We start from the raw sequence: 23584 nt of genomic DNA, 5'->3' as shown, positions 1-23584 counted from the left end.
TGCAACTCCGTATTCTGTCCTCTGTCCTACGAGACCCGCGGGAAAACGTTGTTGACGGATCTTGTTAACCTAGTTGCGTTTTTTTCAATGCTCTCTCAGATAATGTTCAGTTAAATTTAAATACGCCGAATGTAATGTCTATACAATATTAACTATTCTGTCGACGCGTAATTATTCATCTTTTTATCAATGTACGGGGTACCCTGATACCGACAATTTTTTTATAGTAGCTGCTGAACGTCGAACATTCTTTCCTGCCACATTTTTAGAAAGTTTTCAAATACAAAAGCTTTGTATTTTTTGTTTCGGGCAAAGAAAATTTTCTGGGATACGTTTTTAATATTTAAATTTGCTCCAGGTACCCAGGTACCCGTTCATTATTTTTCTTGAAAGACGATATGGGAGATTATTGACTGTAGAATGCAATTCTTGGAATTTTCATTGTCGCATTCGCGAAAGCTGCGATTTTGATTTCGATTTTGATTTCACCCGTAGGAAGCGCGAATTTATGTATTGTAAGGTATTGTCGGGGGTCTGCGTATTGTTCCCCCGGCAACTTGGAGAAAGGCTATTTTGCAGTGCAGCATAATGGAAATCCTGGAATATAGTTCTCCTCTGTTAAGTACCTGCAGAAGCTTTCGTGGAGAGGTGCAACAACCTTCCGTTACGTCAACTAATTTAATCGCCCCCACCATCTCGTGCTCTACATTACTCTTCTTCGTTTCTCTCCCTCCTATTTCCATTGCGATCGCACTACAAAAGCTAAATAGGTTCCTGTCTATTATTCATCGTCGTCTCGGAAACGCGTCATCTTAGATCACCAAGTTTTCGAATTCATGCACTTTCCGATTCCCCTCGAAATCCTCGCGACTGAGATTTACAGAAATCACTGCAGATTTTCCAGATTTTTCTCGCCGTTCATTTTTACACACAAATTCCATCAGGATATCGAGAGCCTTTATTAAGACAAACTTCTCGATATTCCTATTCTTCTCTCGTAGCGAGTTGTCAAGGAATATCAACTCTAAAAACTTTGAGAGAAGGGAAAAAGAGGAAAAAGAAAACGTTTATTCGTTGCAAAGAAATCCGTATAAAATTACGCAAACTATTGTATTTCTCTTATTTCTCTTTAACATCCATCGCGTGTTGCGCGAAAGCTTTTCATTCTTTCATTAGACTTTAAAAACGTCGATATTTCGGGGGCTTTCAATATTTCGTAGCGAACGGAAATATTGGACGTATTTGTAACTTCGATTAAATTCATTCCTTTTTTTCCGCTCCGTTTACTTCTCTCTCTCTCTCTCTCTCACCTTTTTCCTTTCGTCACACACCCCTATGAAAGCCACGTGTATGCAGACTTGACGTCTATTATTCATCGGAATCTCTCTGATATCTTTCTCTCGATGGGCGATTTCGGGCGTTTTGTGCCCCCCTCTTCCCTCTCTTCATCCCCTCGAACCCTCGCTCGTATCCGGCGACGACTGTTTCACGCGAAATAGGAAAATCTGGGGAAATAAAGCAATCTCTGCCCCGTCAGCGCTCCGTGACTACGTCCGTGATTGCCGTTTTCAGGAGGGCCCTAGCAACTACCTAGCGCGTCGAAATATCGCACTTTCCCCCCTTTTCCCCGCTTCACGAGGGTTAGGTACGCGATTACACCAGGAGTACCCCGACCTCTCCCGTTCTTTCGCTTCTCGTCTCCTCCTAGCTCCGGGCACAGAATCTCACTTAATCCGCGGCTCGACGCTTCATTCCTGAAGTTCCAAAGACGATTAGAGAAGGAGAGAGAAAGAGAGAATGTGTCGATCGTTCCGCACCCAATTCGCGGAAATGTCGCGCCCTTCCTCCCTCCCTCCCTCGTCCCTTTATTGTTTCAGCTCTTTAACCCGAAAGTCAACCCGGAATCCGAAACCCGTAATTCCTTTCGTAAAGAGAGCCGTCCAAGGAGAGAAGATGTCTCCGATCCTCGACATTTTCCACTTCTCCTCTCGTTAACTACTTCTTGTACCTTTCACCGACATTGATGTATTCTCCCGCTTTGAATTTTCAGGAGCGACGTATCCAGTTGCCGGGAACAATAAGATTGTTCTTGTTATCTCGTTAGCGGATGGGACAATGAGAAAGCGCAGAGGCTGATGACCTTTATTACGGCCCCTTTTAAGCTGGACACGGCTTTTTCTGTCGCGAAATTAACGAGAAATGGCAACTCGCCTTCGCACAGTAACGGGGACATTGTTCCTTGGCAGAGTGAGAGAAAGGGAGAAAGAGAATACACGCGCGTGCCGGTAATTATTGCGCCGTCAAGTCTCTCGTGTAACGATAATCACGAGACGGCTATCTTCTCCGACGTTACGACCTGCATGCGATTTAGATTAGAGACATTTTGCAGAACAATGATACCAATCTTCTAAAATTTCCATTCAACATCCTTCCGTTTCCCCGTCTTTTATTTTTATTTTGTTATCTTAATTAATTTGTACTTTAGTTTCATTGGTCCATTTTTCGCGATACTCGCGTGAGATATGTATCTCTAAATTGATAAAAGAACTTTACAAAAAAAAAAGAGAGAGGGAAGGAATGACTTTTGGCGACTGAATCGCGCGCGATGATGAACGAGGACAGAGATCACCAGCCATGACGGTCCGACGAACATTTTTAATCCGACAAAAGTTTGTGAATTACGCTTAGTTGGCGCACAAGGGTAGCTACGTAGGTAGAGAAAGAGAGAGCAAGTATGAGAGAGAGAGAGAAGAAAGTAAAAAGGATTATGTTCTCTTTAATGGCTCCTATTCCCTTAGTGCGCTCCACTCATCCGCTTTTTTTTTTCTTTCGTCCTCTCCCCCCTTTAAGCCACGAACACTCATTAAAAAAGTCCCTCTCAAGAGTTCCGGGGTGGAAGGGGGGGGGGGTGAAGACCGAATACAAGAATGAAAATGAGATGAGAAACCAAGAGAGGAGCGGAAGAGGGGAAGAAAGAGAAAGGAAGGGGATACACAAGGCGGATGAGAGAATTGGAGAAGGAAATTTTTTACCGCTCGCGGCACGAGACCTCCTACCAAGGACCTTCCGTCCTTCCTTATTCCACCCTCCCGGCTTTCTCTACCGTTTTCGCTGTCTCATCTCACCCCCTCACCTCCCCCGCCTTTTTGAGGGTAGGTAGCATGCCTCGCGCATGCTGGGGCTGACGTTTTATACGACCGCGGGGTTGCCCGTACTGAAAATAATTATGCCGGCGTTAAGCGGCGACGTCACACTTCCCCCCCCCCGCCCCCTTTCTACCCCCCCCCCGCAAAAGGACCCGCAGAAAGTAAGATCTTTATATTGAGGCAGATAAAGTCTCTCACCGCGAATATTTTCAAGCTTTATAATTCAATAGTCGAGTCGCATTTTTCACGCGGACTTTTTTTTTGAGAATCTTACAAAACCCCCCAAAAACGTGCGTTTATTTTTTATTATTAGAAAAGTGAGTCTGATAGATTTCTAGCTTCTTCTAAATAAATTAATTAATATTTATATATTATTTATTTTTGATAGTAACAGTAACATTAACCCTTAATTAATCGCGCTTAATCGGAGTCTCTTTATTAATCGCGTGGGGGATAAAATAATACCAGCCCATTTTTTCGATCAAAGAATAAATCATTCGGATTTTTGCATAATATCATCTTTCATTCATCTTAAGATTCATCTTAATATTTTTTCAATAACACAGAAAAATATTTGAAGAACGACATAACAAAAAAATTAACTTGAAGAAAATACATAAAATTTAAAATACGCTGAGACCATCTGCACCCCGCGCGACTGAACTAAGAATTAATTGAATATATATCTTCCGTCGTTTATAACTTCCATATATATGTCAAGGATCTGGAGGATACACGTGTACGTGGAAAAATAATTTCTCTTATATTACGGCAGCATCGTTTATGAGCCAAAAGCGTCGTCGCGGCGCGATCAATAGAGACGACCGCCATCTTTCTCGCGATCCTCCGCAAAAATCGGCGACTCGTTTTCCGCACGCCAGGCTGTTAGAGCCGCGGAATGTTGCCGCGTATTAGCATAACAAGATTCTCTCGTGCACGTAATGCGACGGTGGTTTGGGGGACGCGGGTCGTCGACGTAGGGGGAGGGCTTCTTCCTTCTCCTTCTCTCTTCCTTCTTCTTCCTCTTCTTCCCTTCTCACCCCTCGTAGATTTGCATGGCCCATTTAAATGCAATTTCTTTTCCCCTCGATCGAAGAATTACGTGAATACGCAATCCGTCCCGGTCACAAAGTTCGCGTGTATTTTCCGCCGCGGGATTAAAAAGAGATCTCCAAAGTCTCTCTTTCCCTAAGGAGAGAGTTGGTTGTACTTCCTTCTATCGATACACTGACCACGTCTATTCTTATTCCCGTTTCAGCTGAAGATCCGCGAGGGTCCGAGAGTATCCTAAACTCGGAGATCCTCGCCTTGATCCTTTTCAGTTTCCGAACAGTTCTTACTGGAAATAAATCTTTATACCTCTAAGACAAATCTTTTTTCTTCCTCTCTTTCTTTTGCGATAGAAAACAAGAGTAATAAAGTCTTTCAACGCATATTTTTTTCAGAAATTGCGGAAAGAATTTTAACCAATAATTTAAACATTACTTGGAAAAGTTTCCTGATGTAATATAATATCTTGGGGAAAAGTTTGCTGTTTTTAAGTTTGCGACAGAAGAAGAGAGAGAGACGGAGGGAACGAGCAAATTACATCTCTACACAAGGAATATAATTCCATCTGACTTGGTGGAAGCGAAATACAATATTTGCAATTAATTAGCTGCTGCGAGACCTCAAAGTTCTAAAGGAGTTTGTGGTCCCCCAGCCGTGGTATCGCCACGGCAAATTCATTAATTTTGAATATGATCGACAAACGTTCTCTATTAAATTCTACGCAGGATCGATGTGCCCGTCGTCCTCTCTCTGTCGCTATATGTAGACCAAATAACGATAAATCCGTTAGTTACAGGTGAGAGATCGTCAAAGTTCAGGCGGGATTGAGATTAAGTCTCAGGGCGGATGATATCGTTAAGGAGGGGAGGATGATGTCGCGTGATTTCACATTGCATAATACCAAAACGCGCAATGAAAGAACAAAGTTACGGAAATTGTCTATTAATGTCCAATCGGTCGTACGCTCGTACATAATGCAATCAGCAGTCTATTCCAACTTTTTATCGGCCGTTCAAACTTTTTACTGTATTATTACAGGAACGAGACGTTTCCGTTGAAATCCCCGCAAAAATTCCCGCGGTCGATCCGCCTCGTTGCTTTACATGTATTCCATATCGCAAACACGCGGTTCCATAGCTTTTTTCCTCCTACCTCTTTTTCTCCTAGCCCCACCATCTCTCCTCTTGCTGTTGCCATTTGCGAAGATACAAGTATCCCGTACAGAATCACGCTTTTGATTAAATTTCCATCGAATTCTCTCGGCAAAATTTCAAATTGGATTTTGCTTTTCGACATTTTCTTATTTTTACAACCAGCGGTATCTCTTACAATAGGAATTTACAGCATTATATTATATTATGTTTTATTTTGATACCACTGTGTTTCATTATTTTTTTTTCCGGTATGCTGATTTCTGAAAAAGTTCCGCATGCTGTCGCGCATTACTGTTATTAACGAGATTCTGAGTAATAAAAATTAAAAATAAAGTAGAAATACGTTGGAAATGAGAAAAAGCAACTTCCCATAATGTCATTAAAAAGTTATAACGAAATATTGTATTATTTCCAAGAGCTTCCTACATTAAAATTTAAATCATAGTCCACTGTTTATAAATCTAATAAAAAATCTCATAAAAACAAACGTTGACAAGACACAACACTCAATCAAACGTTCGTTAAATTAAAGAAATGATTGGGATACGGAATAAAGGAGTATTTTCTCCTTTATTAGTATATTCGAAAAAATATATATCCAATTTAAGTTTCATGCTCAAATGGACAAAAATTAGGGATTAAGTATCTCACAAGTACGTTCAAATTTGTTTGTATGGTCTCAACTCTCTTTGGTTATTAAAAAAGAAAACAATATTTTCAAATAGACTCGAATCTGAACGAGAGATTAGGTGGTAGTGGATCGAATCTAGAACAGTTATGTTCGAATTTTAGATTGAGTACATAGAGAGAATTTTCTTTTAGAATGTACCTTTAAATCGTAGTAATCGTGGGACAGTATGGAAAGAATTTTATGAGAATTTCTCTGATTAATATTTATCATAATAAAAATAATATCTATCACAATAACATAAAACATGTTTGATTAATTCTACTAAACTGCACAGTGAAATTAATCAAACATATTTTATATTTTATTGTAATAGATATTATTTTTATTGTAATAAAAATTAATCAGATTTCCATTAATCACGATTATCACGATTTTCAGGATAAATTCTAAGAGAAAATTCTCTCGATCTAAAATTCGAACATAACTGTTCTAGATTCGATCCACTTCGCAAGTATACAATATATTAAATAATATGTATTACTCACGAGTCCTAGAGGATGAAACTCGCTTATTGGATCACAACTCAGATTTTTAAGTACACAGTTGATCTCGATCCTATCCCCAGCGTGAATGTGACTTACGTCGTTGTCGTCCTGCGAGGATAATTCGGAAATTTCGGTCGAATGGACGCCGCTCGCGTCGCGATCGGATGCATTCGTATCGAATACACAATCCGATTGACGGTTCACGGGAGACAAACGAGGTAAATGAGACACATAATTGATTTCCCCGGCAATTCACGAACGTAATTAAAAAGCTTCCGATAACGCAGGCCGGCGTTGCCCATTGTTGCGCAATGAAACGTGACTCACGTTCGTCACACAAGCCATCCAAGTTATGCAGCGTTACAGTTCGCAACGAAATTACGCCCGCTGAACGTCATAAGTTGCGAAATTTGCATTTAGCTCCGGCCGCCGGAGCTGCAAACTGCGCCACGTCGTGGATAATCGAATCGCGAAATGCCTTTTCATTCCCGCCAAACTATCGCCGCTTATTTGCGCGAGCCGTCTAAATTATTTTGCCTAGCCATTTACAGCGGCATTACGTCATTTCATCGTACGGAAATTTATTTTTTTTATTTAAAGGTACGTAGGACTTTAAATCAGACTCGACATTGCAGAATAAAATAAAATAACATTTTTTTGTATGAACCAATTTTTTTGGATCTTGCTTTGCTCTCTCCCGAATGTATCTTCCGGCGCGAGGAATTAAGGCAGACTCGCTATAAATTGATAATATTAAAAATACTGATGAAATAATCGATCTATCTCACGGAGATGGATTCCGTGTGTCGATAATCCGTCAGACAAGACGATCAAAGAACAAGGGAGCTTTAAGGAAGGATTGAAAGCCGTAAAGAATAGTTCACTAGTCGCACTCAGTGACCAGGCTTCTCTCTCTCTCTCTCTCTCTCTCTCTCTCTCTCTCTCTCTCTCTCTCCTTCTCCCTATCTCTGTCTCTCTCACTCTCGCTGCTGAGAAGACTCTCCACGGTCCAATCATCCGACGCAGCCTCCTGATGGAGCTGTCAATTGCAGAATTGTAGGCGAATGGCCCGTAATGGCTTTCCTGTAAATGCGAGCACGGGGCTAAAAGCTTAGAGCCTGTATCGAACGGATAAATATTCAAATTGACGCGGGTAGACACAGCCTAGAGAGTGCATGGTATCCATATAGTTGCCAGGATTTAGCGAATTTTCCAATCGCAGGAAAAGAAACGGATTTTATGATTTTCAAAACATTGCCTTTCATCCACGCGCACACATTATAAACTTTCCGATAAACTTTCAATATTATAATAATATCAGCGTAAATCAATAGGGAGAGAATAACGCGAGAAGGAGAAGCAATTTTCTGGATTAAAATTTAGATTAAGTCCTCTTTATGGAAGATGTATTTTCACTTGTCGATGAAGAAAAAGAAGAGAAAGACCTTCGCGTGTACAATTGCATTTAATAGCGAGAGGGGAAGCCCCGCGATGTAAGACTTTCGCGAAGGTCGAGTTTAAATGGAGTCGTGAGATTCGAGGCGGAAGTCGCGAGACTTCCAAAGCACTCTTGGAGTCTGAGTGATGGAGTCTGGGGAGTAACAATGCGAGGCGATACCTTAATCTCTCGATAATTCCTCTTGTCGACGTCTTTCCTTCAACTTTACCGCACGCGCGAGAATTTCTCGCGATATCGTCGATTATCGTCGACGGGGCGCGACACTTTGATATTTTTCAGAAGGAGCGATATTTGTACTCTCGTTTACAAATAAAGTCGAATTTGAACTCCACTTTGTTAAAATAAAATCAATATATATTATGAACATAACAGTGAATAATCATTGACATGTAGTACCCTCTAAATCAGCGAGATTAAAAGAATCAATTAATGGTATTAATGCTTGTTTCAATCAATATTTTAAAATACATCTATATAATATTATAATATTATATTGTTGCTATAAATTTATATATAATTTATAAATAATGTTATATATAATGTTATATATAATATTATAATATTATAATGTATTATTTATAATATTACATATAATGTTAGTTACAATATTATATATAAAATTTTATAGCAATACATTTTGTTAAAGAAATATTTAATTTTACCATCAAAAGTTTTTCTCATTTTTTGTGAACTTATGAATTTATCACATCATCAAGAGTAAAAAAGTGTAATATGCGTATATAAATCTGAATTTAAATATTAGTTATACGTGTTTCAATCCAGATTTGTATAGATGTGTAACAAAAAATAGTAATTCAAAATAAATAAAAAAAAGCATTAAAAGCTACCTCGCAAATTATTATTGATTTTTCAGTAAAATTTTACTGTCGTAATCTCGTGGGACATAAAATGAAAGTGCAAAGTGTAAGTGTTTTCACCGAAGATAGATAAACACTCATTGATCTGCGGTAAAATCTTGCTCCATAATCAATTTCACATTTTTTATCGATTCAATTTAAGAGAGTATAAAACCGAATTGAAACTGCAAAATTAAACATTAATATAAAGTTCCGCAAATTAACTCGAGTAAATGAGATAATTCAAGAAACTAGAAAAAGAAAAAACGCAAAACGAGTATATACGTATCAAGCGTTTCGCTTTCGTATGTTATTTCGGCGACAGGCGTTACAAAGTTAGCGAGAAGTGCGTACACTCTGCGAGAACGAAAAGGGGTTAATGACATTGCTGAAGAGCAAACGGAATGCGAGCGCCGGGCCTTCGCAAACAACTACAGTTTTCCCGGGCATTTTCGCGGCTGAATTTTCGCCAACGCGCGTGCAAACACGCGGAATCGTCCGCCGTCCGCGCGCAGAAAGAGCCGTTTCGCGGTTGCGCGAAATTTCCACCCTCCTTCCCCTCTCGCCCTCTCCATCCCCTAGCCGCTCGTTTCCGTTCCTCAGTCACGCCCGCCGCAAATTCGATTTACTCGCCTCTCTTCCTCGCGTTGTGGATCCCTTTGAAATTTCATTTCCCATGTCCTCTCTTGGTCCCCGTGACTTTTTATCGCGTCTAATCTTTCCCCGGGCTTCTCTCGACGGAAGAGTCCCTGATAATATGTTTCAAATTTATAATTGAAGAAGAAACACAGTAGAAATAGAGCAGTTTTGATACAGTTAGTTGGTCAGTTATTATTATTATTTTTTTTCGAGAGAGATCCGAGATACTGTTTCCCATTTTCATCAATTTTTCGAGCTTTTAAGCTCATTTGTAATTTTTATGCCACTAAAATTATTACTCGTCGTAAAGTTAGATGGCTCGTTTCCTGCGGCGTCACTCGTCCTTCTACGAAGAGAAAATGAGAAACTTTGAGGGACGCGAAGGACTCTACACTGCGGACACTCCCAACGGTTTAGAGTTGAAGTTCGGTGAAGGCACACGATATATTCGTAACCACTTGATGTACAGTGTGTCCGCTAATATTCGTATGATCTCTCGTGTAGGTAGAGCGAGTTTAACCGAATAGGAAAGTCCAACATCAATTTGCGATCTTTGCATTAATTAATGTGAAATTAATTAGAAATGAATCGGCGAATACTTGAATACAAAAACGCGCCAATAGCGCTGATTGGTCGATCTTTTTTAATTAATTTCTCATTAATTAATGCAAGGATCCCAAAACGGTAGAGGACTTTTCTACTCGGTTTAACCCGCTCTATCTGCACACGAGAGGTTATGCGGTTATTATCGGACACCCTGTATATACATATATATATATATATATATATTCATGAAACTATACTTCGTTTCGCCAAGTTCGTAAAGTAGAAGAAGCACCGGATTTAGTTCCGGACGAGAATATACATTCTCGATTACCATTACTAATCCCGGTTAATTTCCATTACTAACCCAGGTTGGTTAAGTAGTCCGCGAGACTCTTCATTTTCGTCACTTCCGCCGGATGATCAAGTCGCTTTACTTCAACTTTTTAACCAGAAATATATCTCGCTGATTAACATACCGCTGAAAAGTCCCTTTAGTGTTCTTAAGCTTCGCCGAATCTTGAACAAAATTTCTTGAAACGCTTCTCGACCTATTTGATTTTTCTATTCGATTTTTCTATCCATGTTTGAAATTATATTTTGATCGCTAGACTTCTTTATGTGTGACCTCGCGAAATCGTGAGAGTACAAAATTAAAATCAATCGAACAAATCGCTCCATCAACTCAATTCGGAATTAATAAAGATTTAATACTGCGGTATCGCGAAATTGGAGATTCATTCTTAAAGCAGGTTGTTCAGAAATTTAGAGACGGAATTCCGATAGCATAATCGCCGGTCTATAATAACTTTCGAATGGGATGCAATTAAAGTTAATTGTAGTGGCGGAAGTTCGCGCCCGGGGAACCTTTCGAAGGCCGGAAATTGTAATTTTAATGAGACTTTGCAGCGGCGATGAAGCTTTCGGGACAGACTCGAATGGCGATTTGTAATGATTATTAAATAGTATTCGCGATGTTTCAATACACAAAGTTACGAGTTACCGGGCAAATCAATTCGCATTTGTGACGGATCAAGTTTTTGGTCATATTAGCGCACACATTGTGCGAAATTGCACGTGGGAATTGATTCGTTAAATCTATGTTCCGTGTAATGATCAGCGCGGCGTGAAATTAGCGAGGGATTGTAATTAAATTAATAACCGGATTACGCCGCGTTGATCCTATAATTATCGTTTACACGCGATAAGGTTTAAAAGCCCAGCTCCAGGATATCGATGTAATGTGTTACGATCGCGCGTCGGGGAGGCACAATCTCTAATTAATATTCAATTATCTTTAACATATTGCCAGATTAGACGTTCCATTCTCTCCCTTAACTTTTCTGCATTCATCCCTTCCGGTAAAAAGAAACTTGCATTATTATTCAAATTATGGATAGCGCGCGAACTTTGAAATTATATATATATATATGTGTGTATATATTCTCATATTACAATATTATATTACGATCAATATCATCATTAGCATTTTATAATTACTAGTTAAAAGTTAACTGTATTATATATTTGTTCGAACAAAAATTTAATAAATTAAATAATTCTTGAATTTCTTCGCGTTTCAATTAAATTATAAAAAAAAATCTCGAAAGATTAAATTGTTATCGTCTTGGGCTGGTCTAAATTTTATGTTTACATCGACTTTTAAGTCTTTGGACTATATTCGATGGTTTTTGTAATCGTCAGGCTGTTGTGGCTCACTCATATTTATATACTCATTTGTACCCAAAGCTTTCAGTTCTCCAGCTGACGCGATTTAAAACTTCACGTATACCCTATTATGTCAAAAAAGTCAATTGTTTCGAAAATTTGCTCGAAATAAATAAAAAAAACCACATCTCGTCGTTATTTTTAATTATGTTATTCTATTTGTTTTGCATTTTGGAGACTTTTGACATCATCAATACTTGCACCCGAATTAACAACAAATTATTAAACAATATTTATTTATATAAGTATTTTTAAAATATAATATATAAACTTATATTTATTAAATATTACATGTTGAATTGGTTTATTCAATTATTTATTAAATTTTAATTAGCATCTTCTGTATAATTATGTCTTGTGTAATTTCTATATTATTAAATTCTACTAAAAGATCAAGTTATTGTGTGATTAAAATAATACAATTATATAAAATTATATAAAGTAGAAAATTACATGAAAATCACGAATTCTATACACGCGCGCGTTCGCATATATATATATATATACACACACAGCAACAACAACACACACACACACACAAAATAAAAGTAAAAGAATATGTATATAAACGTTTTGCATACAAAAATATTAAAAATCGAATATATGCACATAATATTCGATGCAAAATTTATGTATTTTTAAAATTGCAAAAATACAGTAAACTATTTTCTATACTTTTTCATGCGCCTCGGAAATTTACCGAATCGTGAAAGAGCGATAACGATAACGTTGCACGATGCAAAAGATCGCTTGATACTTGGACGGGGGAAACATACGCCGCAGGCTTTCGCCATTCAATATCGAAATAGATTTTATAAAAGAGAAAGATAGAGAAATGGATGTGGAAAGAAGCGATAACACGCGGGAGGATTGCTCTTCAACCCCCGGTAAATCATTCCCCGCCATGTTTAATGTAGCTTTTTCAATTGTTCTCGGGATCACGTATTCACACCATGATTTCTTTCAGTTGCCGATTTACGGCCCGAAAAGTGCCATTGTAATAATCAATACCCACCGCGAATTTTTAATATCATAATATCACCAATTAATATAATAAAAAAATAATATGAAAAAGTAAAAATGTATAGAGTATAAGATCAATAAAAAATAAATTAGTTATTCGATTAATGTCAGAAGGAATGATTTTTTATATATATACAAATCATTGGCCTACATTTCGAAATTTCTACACCTGGATCAACTTTGCGGCGTAAATCGGATAACTGGGATCGCAACAAAACCTTTTTTGGGATCAGCGTGCAGAAAATAATGTAGGAAAATCGCAATGGTGGACCAACGAGTGGGATGGAGAGGATTGCGCGAATTCCGCGGCCGCGAAGCGATTTATGGGAAACGAACGCGGGCTATAAAATAACACTTCCCATTCAAATCGGCAAATTAATGGTCGCTTTCGTGAATTCTTTGTTTGAAACCCGCGCAACAATGGCGGCTCGCTGAATTATTATCCTGAAATAGTACAAAATTTCAGGAACGCCGATTTTCGCAAATTTTCACCAATTTCTCAGATGGACAATTTTCTAATTTTTCTCCCCCCCGATATCCGATATATAAACCCGAAAACACGACACGATGATATTCGTTTTTTTTCCTCGCTCCGTATTATAATTAAATTAATTGAATTAATGTTTATATTTTGCAAGTGTCTGGTCCCGGAGTAGCAAAGATTGATCGGCTTGCCTAGGCTTCGAAACTATTATCTAGTTTAGATACTTAAGTCCGCGCGGAAAGTTACTCCTCTCGCGAGCTTTAATCTCTCTAAGCACGAGGTGATTATAAAGTTTCTTATTAAGTTCCCACCATGTAGCACCACCACGCATACTTAAGCCACCATTGCAATACACGGGTGAAAAACTTTGGCAGTACTTGGGGCCATATGTAACCCTCTACAAGGGAAAGAAAATGCAAAAGTGCCCGACCGTATTATCAGAATATGTTTCCTACTCTTGTAAAACATGTTATATGGGAAAGAGAAAGGGAAAGAATACATTTTTTAAATCCTCCCTCCCGCTCTTCGTTTTTTTTTGTATTTGAATAGTTCAAACATTGTTCTCCACAATAGCGAATTATAAGTTTTCCCTTTAGTCTCGTATTTCGCGTTACACGTTCATTATATCTATTTATATATTCATTTTATCATTTAATCTACTTCAGTTTCATTATCCTTATTTTATCTCGTTTTATCTAATTACGTACTAGGAACGTTCCTTTATTTTATTTATTAAACTATGTCATAAACTTTATACACGTAATGCTTTTTCTAGAAATTAAATTATACACCGATGTGGTATTTCGAAAGGTAACAAAAGAGAGAATCTCTCCATTTTTTTTTTACTGTGTGTTCAAAGAGTACGCCAACTATTTTTTTTTCTTCTTTCTAACAAGATTGTAATACATGCGTCACACAAGTTGATATCAGATCATACTCTCATCCCACATGCTTCACTTTGTATTTATCCGACATTAAAGTGATTCGTGCGAGCTCGATATATCTCATACCGAGATTAATGCACTCTTTTCCACTCGTGAGGCGCTTTCGTCATCGAGAAATCGACGTGAAAGACGAATAGAAGAATCGACACGGATTTCTTTGGCCACGTTCGCTATGCAGAAGAAACGAGAAAAGACAGCGCACAAAGGAGAACACGGCCATCTTTCCTATAATTGGCCGATTTAACAAGGTTTACGTTCACAACGCAAAGATTTCATCATTTTATTCCCGTTATAAGAAAAATACATTCGTATAAAATGATGACTTTTGTCATCATATTCGACACATCACCTATAAAATTATCAAAAATATAAAAATATTGTATAAAAATTAATCATTCAAATTAAAATAAAAAATAATTAAATCAAATCAAATTTTTTTTATAAAAAAGACTAATTAAAATCAAAAATATAAAAATATTGTAAAATCAAATAGAGTAAAAAAATCTAATTTAATATCTAATCTAATCTAATCTGACCAAACAAATAAAAATTTCTGGAAACATTAAAATTTAATTTAAAAATCAAATTTGAAGATATTTTCTATTTTGCGTTCTATTTTACTCTCGGAGCAGGAAAATTATTAATTTTCGCTAAAAGCTGTATTATCATCTGCTTTTATGAGCATAAAGCGCTAGGATATGCAGCTTTATACGAGACGGATACTCGTCGCGCGTGTTGCTCAAAAACGTACCTTAAAGTCCTTAATTACGGTGTGATTCGTAGAGAGGGAAAGTCATTAACTATATATTATCATCGGCTTTCATAAAAGAGAGAGAGTCGGCGATACTTTGCGCGAAATGAACGTCCTTATATCGGGTATTGTGCAATAATTGAAAGTTAGTTGCACTCTTTTTTTCGTCGATGTGCTCGCTAAAGGCGAATGAGATTGTAAAATGGGATCGGCGCGCATTGCAACTTGACTCAATATCAAACGCGCATCGCGTTTGTAACTATTGTGTTGATTACAAGTTTACAGGCGAAGTAAAAAGAGAGAGAGACTCGCGCGTGAATATCGGCGCGTTGCGATTTGTACAAGTAAATTGGATATCTGGAAAATAAACTACGCCCAATGCGGGATTATCTCTCTATGGATGGACGCGTTTATCGAGTCCGTTTCCGTGGAAAATTGTGTACTGATAATAGGACTTTATTCTTTCGAGTCCTTTTGCGCTCGTTTGATTCCCCGTTTAAAAATAATATTAAATCCACAGTTTGATTACTATTTATCAAAGTGCACCGATCAACCGGCGCTTCAAAGCTAATGTATCCTAGCGTATTTTATTTGTTTTTCATATTTTCACTTTAGAATATATGATTTATAATACACGTATCTGACGAGTATAAAGCGATATTCAAATGATTATCAAAATTTTACAAAATATGATAATTTTTAAATTGTGTGTTTAATATATTATATTATTGGATGTCAAATTTATAAAGAGAGAGAGACACTTTTGTATTTAGTGAATAATTTTGAAATCAGTTTGCGCTTCGAAATAATCCCTCGATTAAGCATATATATTTTTTTCAACTTTCAATTATTTCAACGGCTGATTTTACTTATATCACGACTCTCGCTTCCGTAAAAAATATACAGAGAGAATTTTCTCTTAGAATTTACCCTGAAAATCATAGTAGAATTTTATGAGAATTTTTCTGATTAATATTTATCACAATAAAAATAATATCTATTACAATAAAATATAAAATATGTTTGATTAATTTTACTATGCAGTTTAGTAATTTCAATTAATTAAAAAAATTCTCATAAAATTCTTTTACCATATTGTCTCACGATTACCATGATTTTCCGGGTAAATTCTAAGAGAAAATTCTCTCTCAGTGTAAAAGAGATTACCTTGGACCGGCGTATAAACGTTAAGGTACAGGCAGTCCTCGCTTTGGTTCTTGAGATAGGGCAGCAGTCTCTTGAGATATTCCGCTCTGCCCTTGGGCATCCTATCGCTGATCTCGGGCAGCTTCTGAGGACAGACGGGTCCGAACTTATCGGCGACCTTCACGCCGTGCCAAAGGGCGCCGGTGACGGGCGGCATGAAACGCAGGGAGCCGATCGGCGGCGAGGCGTAAGGCACGCCGCGAAACACCTCGACACCCTCGAGGTATCGATCGAGAGTAACGATCACGCCCGACAGTTCGCCGTACTTAGTCCTGACGATCCTTGAGCTTAGCTCAGCGCCGGCGGTCGCCAGAATCAAGCCGAGCAGCGCCAGGATCGGTGACGTCATCTTGACGCGATCCTGACCGACGTCTTCGGCGTCCTTCACCTCCGATCACTCGTTCGTTCCGTCTCTCATACCGCCTTCCCCCTGTCTATCTCTCCCCCCGTCGCGATTGTTCCCTTCCTTAACCGCCACCGAAAGTGCGGACGTACGCGAGCTGGTCCATCTCGCGGCTCTCGCAAGTCGATTCACCCCCTGGATGCATCAATCTTCTTCGAGATAAAGAGTTCGATGACTGTGTTGGAGATCTTGCCGGAGTCAATGTATCGGAGGTAATTTTGATAAGAAGTAGAGGGGCTGATCAAACTTGCTGTTATCTTCCGATAGCTTCCTCTCTAAACCTTTGTTTAAAGTAAATGTCGTGGTCTTAATTTTTTTTCAAAAATCTTTAGATACAGTTTAAAAAACAGAGGAAAACTATTGTCTTTAATTGAATCTTCTTGAGTATAAATAATCTCTTATGCGATGAAGATGAGATACGCTACATTTTCCATGATTCTTCAAATGTGTATTTTTATTTGAATAATCCAGAAAAAAATTGATTGGTCCTCGCGCGATTATCTACTTCGACGCAATTGATCTAAGGATGACTGCAAATTACACAGACTGATTCCGAGTTATAAATCTTCCTTTATTTTAGAGATCTAAAAGAGTTGAAGACACTATAATTGCTCTGTATATAGATCTCCTTAGTTATACACTTAATTGGATATCCGACTAGAATTATCGTAGAAGTGTTGATGTTTCGTCGACTCGATGGTGAAGATCAATATATCCTCATTAAAAACATTATTGTTGTCTTTTAAACTTAATTATCATCCGCTTCGTTTATCAAACTGCAAGCGTTAACGATCTGCAAATCTACCTCTCTTGTCTCGTCGCTTCACTGAACGAATACAGGTTTTCTACACGTAAAAGAGAGATCGTTGTTAGTTTATCATTGAACGTCTAATCGGAACAATTAGCGAACTACTTATTTATGCACTCTGTCGCGAGGTAATTTCGCACTCTTTCGCAATAGATTAACATTTTAATCGTTGAAACTTTCGGTTAGGAAAAACAGAATCTCCGTTTAAACTTCCCAAAGTAATATATTCGTGCGTTAACGAATTTTTATTCCCGCCCACGTCTGCTCGCGTCTGTTAAAGTTAAAGGCAAGTTTACTCTTTGTCCTTTTTTTATCCTTTTTTTATACACAAAGCAATCTCGTTTCTGATGGTGTGCTTAATGTATCGAAGAAGGTAGAACGCAGCGTTTTTAATCATACTGAAAAGAAGAGAAAATATGAGATAATTCCTCACTCGAGATTTTTTATTGGACGGATCGAAGCTAACGAGAGTCGCATTTTTTATCGTACTGGTCTCTCGATTGGATGGAACGTTTGCTGATGCATTTTTTCAGCAAACAATCTCCGAAGCAAAGCTAATTCGTTGAGAGAGAAACAATGTCGCGGCCAAAGAAACTGATATTTTTCCAGTTTTCAGTGAAAATATCGCGGCATAGAACTGCTGTTTGCGTTAAAGATCTTCAAATTTTCTCTGCGGTCGATAAAAGTGCTACTGGAAATTCTTCGGCTGCTTCGTCTGTTTAAAGGGCGCAAAGACACGGGCATCGTCGTTGTTGAAATAAAAGAAGCACAGCTTCGAGAAATGCGAATTTCTCCTTTATTTAAGCCTCCCGGTATCCCTTCGACGGAAAATGCAAATTCCTGCAAAAGTCAACAGCACGAATCTTCGATTTAACCTACGTTGAATTAAAATTCCACTGCTGATCAACGAGGCAAGAACTTTTTTCAGACGTAGAACACTCGTGGACAGAAACCAAAATTAGGATCATCCGTGTCGTTTATTCCATTGAGATTCGCACCACCTTCCCGATCGATCACTGAACGATCCCCGATCATCGAACACAACACTTGGACCCGGAAAGTCACGCGCGCGATCATCGTTCCTTCATCGCGACGGACCAGGCACTATTGTAGGGTAGGATCCCTTTCCGCGCGTAGCTTCGGGACGAGGATCATCCACCGGTCTGCTCTATCTACTATCCCCCCGTCCGGCGTATATTTCTTCAAACTTTGTCGAGCCGGGGAGGGTAAATCGTTTCCCGATAACGCCGATTTATCGGACGCGCCGAAGTAATTTCAAGTTTCGTCGAACTGCGCGAACTGGACGAAGGTTCCCGCTTGCTTGGAAGCGAGAGACACCACCACACCACCACCACCACTACCACCACCACCACCAGCAACCCCCGTTGAAGCGGCTCGCCGAAAAATCCGTCGAGAAAGGTGGTAAGCGAGGATCGAGGCAAGAGAGCAAAGTCGCGGTGCCACCCCTTCCCCCCCGCGAGCTAACCCTCTTCCCCCCTCGGTTCGCAAACTACCACCCACCCTGGCACCGACCTTACACGTCGACGACAACCTGGTCGATGCACCGCGACAAATCTCGCGTGACGAGGAGATCGAAAGGGAGAGAGAGAGAGAGAAAGGGGTGGGCGCAGGTATTACCGCGAAAGAGGGTGAGAGCGCCGCTGGGACGCCGCGGTTATATGCGAGGAAAACCAACCGACCCGATGTAGTCGACACTTCGACCCCCGACAGACTGGCGTCAGGCGACGACGTTCGCCGCCGGCTGCGCATGCGTTGCTCCGGAGCACGGGACATGGGCGGAAGTGCACCCCGGCGTGGTCGATAGGGCAGGAGGGATCGATCCTCCCTCGCGACCGACCGGCGAGAGTTGTTGGTTCGAGTCCGGGATTGCGAGACGCGCGCTCTGCACCTTCGACTTTGATTTCGGCCGCGATCCCTCTCGCGTTTTGAATTACTTCTCCTCTTTCCGCGGGCCCTTCATCATTATTGGATTCTCCTACGGCCGTATCTTAACCCTTCTGTCGATGAACGGGTACTCGAATATCCCAAAAACATTTAATAGTTTCTTTGATAAATTCTTTTGCAATCACAGTATCGCGTCTACATTCTTTCTGCCAATGAACGAATACCTGGATACCCCCAAAGCAATTGCAAATGCTAAAAATTGTGTCGAAACTATTCTCTGTTCGAAAAAAAAGTACAAAGGGTCTTTGTATTCAAACAACTTTCTACAATATAAAGGGAAAAAATGTTCGATGCCTAGCAGCTGTTATAAAAAAATTATCGCAGTGTCAAAAACATGTTGATAACCCGGGTACCTATACATTAATAAAAAAGTGAAAAATTATCCATTGACAGAAGGGTTAAAAGTAATCGATTAGTAATTTAGCAATCAATAAAGTGGACACTATTTTTTGTGTGTCTTTATTATTTCTCCTTTTTATTATAATTTGTAATGTAATTATCTTAATTATATTATGCAGTGGGTTTTGAATGGTCTCGAATTGTATCTAGGTCGCATTTTCGAATTATCGATTCAAGCTGATTCTTTTGAGTCTCCGACGTGCCTCATCTTTCCGGCCTTATTTCCATCATTATTGTGAGCTCATTCGTTATATTAATAATATTCAACACACAAGAGAGAATTATTTGTTTCAAATGTTACATAATACACATTTCCGACAGAATCAATATACTCCTAATTATTTTTCCTAATTATACAATATTCAAAATAACTTATTAATCTAACGTTATTTTGACAAAATTATAGTTAAAGTAAATTTTATGTATCATATTAATCTTAACATGTGCAATTGTCATTGCTTTTAATATGTAACAAATATTATCATATGTTAAATTAGTTTGAAAATATTACCGCATGATTATCGGTGTGTGAGACAGTTTCTATAATAAAACTTTAAAGAATGGTTAGTGCATAGAGATCATTTTATTAATTTTCAAATAACCCGAATCTGATGAATTAATTAACTGTAAAAAATGCACGGGCCAATGAGTTTGTCAGTTTTGTAATTCTCCCAACAAATTAGTGATTACCAAATCAACGCAGGCATGTAAATGTCAATAAATAACAATTCGAATAAATTAGCGGGATTTATTTGACAAAAATCGTTGGCAGCGTTAGCGCGGAATCTCCGCACGATGGACAACGGAAAATGCACGGAACGGGGAACGAAATGGGGGAACTTTTTAACGAGAATTTCCGGAAGCCGGGCGCAGCTGCGCAAAGAGTTTCTCCTCCTCGCGAAATTCCGCTTCGCTCCCGCATTCAACATCGCCTTCGCACTTTACCGCGTAGTTACGCTCGTTAACAAACTCTTTCCCGGCGCGCCAAAGCCACGTGAATTATCTCGCAGCATTATTCCTCGCTTTCGGAAAATCGCGCACGATCGAATAAACCCTTTAATGCAGTGTCATCCCTTGGTACAGAGCATTATTCTTATAGGGATGGGATCGAGTTCAATATGTACGGAAGTATCCGTGTTCCATCCGATAATCAAGTTTCATTCTCTACACCAAAAAAAATTTATTCTTATCTTAAGTACATATCACTTATCTTTATAATATTTTCCACTAAAATATAGGTGCCAAAAGGATCCTCTTAATTTAAGAGGAAAATCCTCTAAAAAGTGATATTCTTATTAGATATTCTTATTAGATATTCTTAACATACAAGAATATATAGTAAAAAATTAAGAATATATTCTTAATTTAAGAGGATATTCCAAAAAGCTTCACGTAAAGACGGAAATATCCTTATTTATTAAGAATATCTATTAGAGGACTTATTAAGTATGAATTTCAAGAAAACAGTTTTTTCGGTGTAGGATTCGAATAAATACTCGTAAGAAATAATATTTATATTATTTTACTTATAATATTTATATTATTATATTTATAATTTATAATATATAATTATAATATATATATTATATATTATACACTTGAGAAGTAGATTAAATCTAGAATAATTGTGTTCGAATTTTTAGATCGAGTACCTGCGAGATTCGAAATAGTACTTGTAAGTACTTTCTCTCGTAAAGAATCGAATTTTTTACAAGTAGTACTCAAATTTTTATCACAAATACTCATAAAAGATTCCAACATACTTGAGGTTTGAATGTATACTCGCAAATACTGCTCTTGTTTTTGAGGTATTTATAAAGAGTTCGAATCTATCTCGTCCAGGTTCAAATTTCTCAAAAAATTTAACTATTTTTCAAAAATAATTATAAAGAGTTCGAAACCATGAAACAAATTTGAACCTACTCGTGAGATATTTAATCCCATCGCTAGTTATCTCTTCACGTAGCGTCAACTTGAGACTATAGAGAGTGCCTTATTCAACTTTATGTGTTGCATATCATTCGCACGTCACGTTTTCATAGCGTTGTACATTGTATATTAAGAACTATAATTTTCTATTTCGCCGTCGAGAAAGGACCAATTTTCTGAGAAATTTTTTTCCGGAGGAAAAATCAGAAGCGCACGCGACTTTATCGCTCGGGCAGATACGAAGAATAATTGGACGGAGAAATGGCTGAGGACGATGGGGGCCGGGGGGGGGGGACCCGGTTAAATATTTGCAATGTCAACGCGAGGGACGTCGTGCGGCTCCTTGAGGGTGGGAAGGGGTAGGGGGGTGAAAATTGGTCGCCTCCGGCCACAAAGTCGAGCGGAAATCCGCTTCTCGTTTGCGACACGAGGACGGCAACCTTCCCTAGGACTCGTTCGTGCAAAAACTCAAGGACGCCGTTGAAATGACAAGCGTACGCCAATCTGAGATTCCGAGGATGCAAAGAGAACTCCTGAGAAACCGGTCCGAGAATACAAGAATGCGCTTATTGCTAGACGAAGCGAAAAGTTCGCGAAAAGTTGAGAAGTCTTCTTTCGCATTTAATTTGTATTTAATTCGTCCAAGAGTTAAAAAATGTTATTAATGATAGATTCAACAAAATTTGAAAGAGAAATAATATTGGAATCAATTCTGAAATCTGTAGATAGTTGACTCTGAGAGGAGAATAATGTTTCGTAAATTTAAACGATATGTTTGACAAGTCAAGAAAGTAAAATTAATCCTGGTATTTATCAAAGGTACATAAAATCTTGCGCGTCCGTTTTGCTTATTGTTAGATTATTTCCGTAACAATTTTCCTAAGAATCCCGAAAATCTTTAGCAGTGATTCTCTAGATTTAGCGAAGAGATCTGAGAGGAAAGAGGTATCTAAGGAAAGTGACAGGGATATTATTTTTTATCGGTACCAAAGAAACCTATTAATCATGAAACACTGGTGTCCTGGTCCTGACACTGGAATCACCCAATCGGTGGTGAATACGAGATTTTTTCGCGGTAAAGCAAAAACAAAAGCGCGCGGAGGGGAGAGAACTGACATCTCTTAACGGTGTCACACGATGCGACAGTCCTTTGAAAAGGACTCGAGACAAGGGTCGGGAAGTCGACAGGGTGTGACGCGAGAGATTCGTGCCCGGACTACCAGTGAGCATCCAAATCCAAGAAATCGATGTCGCTTTCTCGTGCTACAGGGAGGCATTCTTGGGAATGTGTCTTATATTGATAAGGGAAAGTCCCCTTAATTCTGCAGGCTTGACATAATTCTATATCCATCATCGTATTTTGTGTTCAATTCTTCTGGATCTACCTTTCGTAGCTTCTATATCCTGCATATCCTTATTTCAACTTGATTTTTAGAGCTCGAAAGAGGAGATAAATTTCTTCTACCACCGGCTCATTATCCTCGCCGCCAGATAAACGTGAATTTACGCTCGTTTACAATTGTAAGACATTTCGGATCGTTTATCTTTCGCCATACGAACGGTGTGCGTGTGATGTCATTTGTATCATGTATATCATATATTATATGTACTAGAAATTGTTATCCATTTTAACCCTCTATCGGCGGACGCCCCTGGTTATGAATATTAGATCGTATTTTAAAACTGTTTTATAAATGAAATAATTGAAACAAATATTTTATATGTGCAAAAAATTGAAATAAATATTATTTATACTTTTATTTTGAAAATATTTTTCTTGCTCAATCATTATTTACAGGTAACATTTCCAAAAAAATTAAAATTTCAATGTAATAATTTTATTCTTGGATATACGTATGAACGAAATTTTACTATAAATCTATTTAAGTTGATGTCTTATTAAACCCTTAATTATTCAAG

General features: G+C 38.4%; 1 protein-coding gene across 1 annotated transcript in view; it reads right to left on the bottom strand.

Annotated features, from left to right (window-relative positions):
• Nlg3 (Neuroligin 3) overlaps window positions 1–19092 on the bottom strand; it is a 175364-nt gene extending 156272 nt beyond the window's left edge. Inside the window, exon 1 of the mRNA XM_083054792.1 lies at window positions 16122–19092. Coding sequence (XP_082910918.1) covers window positions 16122–16509 — 388 coding nt within the window. The 5' untranslated portion in view covers window positions 16510–19092. The remainder of the gene's footprint in view (window positions 1–16121) is intronic.
• Window positions 19093–23584: the final 4492 nt, after the last annotated feature.

Source organism: Prenolepis imparis, unplaced genomic scaffold (genome assembly GCF_030444845.1).
Source record: "Prenolepis imparis isolate NDT839.2.m4 unplaced genomic scaffold, iyPreImpa1.0 SCAF_14, whole genome shotgun sequence".
NCBI lineage: Eukaryota > Metazoa > Arthropoda > Insecta > Hymenoptera > Formicidae > Prenolepis > Prenolepis imparis.
Note: the sequence above shows the minus strand (reverse complement) of the source record. Positions and strands in the feature narration are given on the sequence as shown.